The following is a 3509-nucleotide window of genomic DNA, read 5'->3' on the forward strand; positions in this document are numbered from 1 at the left end:
CTTTTAAAGTAGCTTGGGTATCTGGTGAATATAAGCCTCGATTGGCCTGTTACAGAATTCATGCACCTATTGAGATGGAAATTCTTATTATCTGGCTATTGTTACGAGGTCATGGTAAGTGATACTATTTTAATATGAAAGAGGGAAATTCTCTACCTTTTCTACCTTGCATAGGAAATTTTTAGTGGCATTACGGCAATTGATCTAACATTTGTTGTGGCACCATGGCCATGGGCAGTCTATTAGATAGAGGTTTACTTTTGCACAATCCTTTCTGTACGTGAACTTTTATCCACAAAATCTTGAAGTCTTGTCAAAGTACTTTTCTTTTCTTTGGTTTGGGGTCCAATGTCACATGAGTAACGGATGAAACAATATTAACTATCAATCTAATTCATTACCTAAAGGCAAAAAAGAAACATATACATTTAAATACATGTGCATCAACATTTCCATGTAGATGCAGCAAGAACGGCTCTATCCTGCCACCCTAAAAGCATGCAACCATGGTCTTGTGTCAGTCTATAACCATTGCATGAGTATAGTCCCAGTCCCACCAATATTTTTGATTGAGTGATGGCAGTTTCACTTAGTGGAACGCCTATGAATCCCTTTCCTTCCATGTGTCTCCTCCATTTTACCAGCCTTTCGTGCCTGATTACCCTCTCGGACCCCTCACAAGCCACAATGTTCCTAATCTCCCGTGCAAATATGTATTGTTCCACCTTAGCTCTCTGTGCAGAATCTGGCGGAAATGTTTCATCCAATGAGTCAAAGATTGCTGAATAATAGTGCAATGCCTCGAGAAATCTTCCCAAGAAGTAAGGTCCATTGTGGCTTGCTTCTTCCTCAACAATGGTCACTACATTAGGTGATAAATCCCTGATCATGGCCAATAGATTCCCGAGACAGTTGCCTGGAACGCAATGGTGCCGGCTAACTGAGTTAACTGCAAGAACCTCACCAACCTTTCGTTTGAACATATGGGGTTTTAGGTCTTCCAGTTTTTCACCAACAGGATGAAATTCAAACGGGACATGTAGAGAATGCGCTAGTTCAGACAAAGATCTACCAGTTTTCCTCAGACACTCAAGGGAGGGGCCCACACCAGTGATTTGGAGAAATGGGGCACCACCTGGCCTGGAAGCTAGGGCTTGCATGAAGACGGGCCATTGACAGCCCTGAAGGATATCAAGATCAATGACATGGACGCACACTTGTGATTCAAATGCCTCGAAAATGGCTTGATTAGCTGTGAAATGAGCAAATTTGATGTAGGGGCATGCTTGATAAAGAATTTGATAAATTTTGAGGATTTCTGGAGACTTGGGATCAGGAAAAGGATTAAAGGATGGATTTTGATCGGTGGTCCTAGGATTATTTGTTAGGGTGGCAACCAGTCTTGTGCTTAGGGCCTCAGTGAAGCAAGCAGCGACCCGTTGTATGGAATGACCAACAGGCGAGACTAGTCGATTGAGATAGTGGAGATACCTCCTGGCTAACATGTAATACTCTTTGGATACTGCTTCTGCACAAGAAATAAGCAAGTGCACCAAGTGCAGCCCACCGTCCTGTTCCTATACATATGAACATTTCAAAATTAAGTTACCAAATTCGATGGAGTCACTCGATGAGAGAGGATTATCGTGCACAATATGGTCCATATTTTACCTGCTCAGATCCAATGGAACAGGCACCATCAAGCTGCTGTTATGTATATTTTGTATTTTGGTTGTGCTGCGGCTGTTGATGTCTTCCTTGCAGTGGCGGAGCTTGTTGCTGCTGCCGCCATTGGAGACTTCTTTGTTTCTGTTCTTGTTGCCATTCCTGGTGTAATAGTTGCGATAGTTGTGCAGGTACAGTTGATCCCGGCTGATAAATGCCATTCTCTTGACTCACATTTGAACATTCTCGAATGGATGATGAGGCACTACTCACAACTGATCCGTAAAACGTAGTTGAATTTTGCAACGTAGAGGAATCCAACGATTCTTGCACCATTGTAAGAGCATCAAAAGCACAATTGGATGAGCTTTCACCATCGCCACTAACTATCTTCATCGGGGAGAAATTATCGTCCAATGGAATATTCTCTAGGGCAGAAAGAGAAAGGCTTTCCAGTGGCATATATTGAATATTTGGAGAATTGGAAACCCTGTGAAGTGGGCTCAGCCGCTTGCCTAATATCTGGCCAAGAGGAGACAAGATGCGAGGTGGAGAGTAAATTAGAAGACTGGATGCCTGTGGTGACATGTTCCTCGCTGGTGAGAAAACCATGAAATCACCTTGTAACGTCTGATCATCAGAGAAAATTGACTCCCACATTGAATAATCAGGTGATTGATTTTCAACATGTCCGTCCACTTCAAATTTGAGTGCAGTAGCTGGAACACTCAGGTTTGTCGTACTTTCATTTATTTTCTTCAATTCAGAAACGGACTGATTTGATGAGGTTTGTTCTTGTTTTGTCCAAGAATTAATCTCAGTAGTCTGCTGATTCGACATCTCACTCGCTATGCTCCCTGTAATCTCACTCTTGAGACTCCTCATGCTGCCACACAGGGAATTAATCATTCTATACACTGCCTGCACTTATTCAATTTATTCAAAAAGAAAATATATAGGGTTTCAACTATAATTTGGTCCAAGACCAAGAGTCTTCTAAGAATTGGCAAAGTTTTAAAGCTGAGATTAATTATGTTTCCATCACATTATATTACAGAGAAGAGTTTTGTCTCTTGTACATGGAATAATGAGAAATTAGTGGAGGATCGAACTACATAGTGATTGTAGTGTACCTAGGTTAGTGAACTATATAAATTGTTGGATTTACATTAAGATAATGAGTAGTGACAAAAAATGTCTGTCTCATTTAGCATTGTTGGCACCGTCTATTCCTTGGAGTTGGCTAAGTATTTAACCTCTTGTCCCTCCTCAACCGGCTTGTCATCTAGCTCTCTCCTACCTCACACAATCACACTTTCTCACTTGATTCGTGCATTACTGTTTGTTTATAAAATTTTGTTATGTATTTATCGAATAATTGGAAAGGTTAATTTGATTTTTTCCGTTTAATTGTTTCATTTGATGGGTGTGAACAAGCATGTAAACATGGAAAATATGTGGCATGATCAATCTGATAGGTTATACAACGAACTAGACGAGTATGATAAACGTCGTTTCGGGTTATATGATGTGGACAAATATGGCATCATATTCATCTCTCTTTTTGCGCTCTCTTTTCTATTGTTCGGCTTCATCAATACGTAAACATACATATTGATGCAAATTTTGCATGGATTTATGGTTCCGGACAATTGTCTCCTTGGAAGTGCTTAAAAGTTAAAAGCGATGCGACAGCTAATTTCAAAAAAGTTAACAGTGGAGTTGATAAAATCTATAGCATCTGTAGCATAAGCTAGAACATTATTAAAGAATAAAAATTTTAAAATCTTATTTATTTATTGTATTGGTGTCATGAAATGCTATGCTCTATTTCATATATTCAT

At 39.9% G+C, this 3509-nt stretch overlaps 1 protein-coding gene across 1 annotated transcript; it reads right to left on the reverse strand.

Moving 5' to 3' along the window:
* Window positions 1–443: 443 nt before the first annotated feature.
* Window positions 444–2574, reverse strand: LOC111365711 (scarecrow-like protein 23). Its single transcript, XM_022986247.1, has 3 exons — window positions 1939–2574; window positions 1698–1889; window positions 444–1577 (listed from the first exon to the last, which is right to left on the reverse strand). Exons 1-3 carry the CDS (start codon window positions 2572–2574, stop codon window positions 444–446), a joined length of 1962 nt encoding a protein of 653 aa, XP_022842015.1.
* Window positions 2575–3509: the final 935 nt, after the last annotated feature.

Source organism: Olea europaea, chromosome 17, assembly GCF_002742605.1.
Source record: "Olea europaea var. sylvestris chromosome 17, O_europaea_v1, whole genome shotgun sequence".
In the NCBI taxonomy this organism is placed as follows: Eukaryota; Viridiplantae; Streptophyta; class Magnoliopsida; order Lamiales; family Oleaceae; genus Olea; species Olea europaea.

Bases quoted from the DNA above. Each gene is read 5' to 3' on its own strand.
- LOC111365711 (XM_022986247.1), bottom strand. From the start codon at position 2,574: ATGATTAATTCCCTGTGTGGCAGCATGAGGAGTCTCAAGAGTGAGATT. The intron at 1,890-1,938 runs GTGAGTAGTGCC...ATGTGAGTCAAG, and splicing joins CTACGTTTTACGGATCAGTT to AGAATGGCATTTATCAGCCG. The intron at 1,578-1,697 runs GTGCCTGTTCCA...TCATATGTATAG, and splicing joins TACATAACAGCAGCTTGATG to GAACAGGACGGTGGGCTGCA.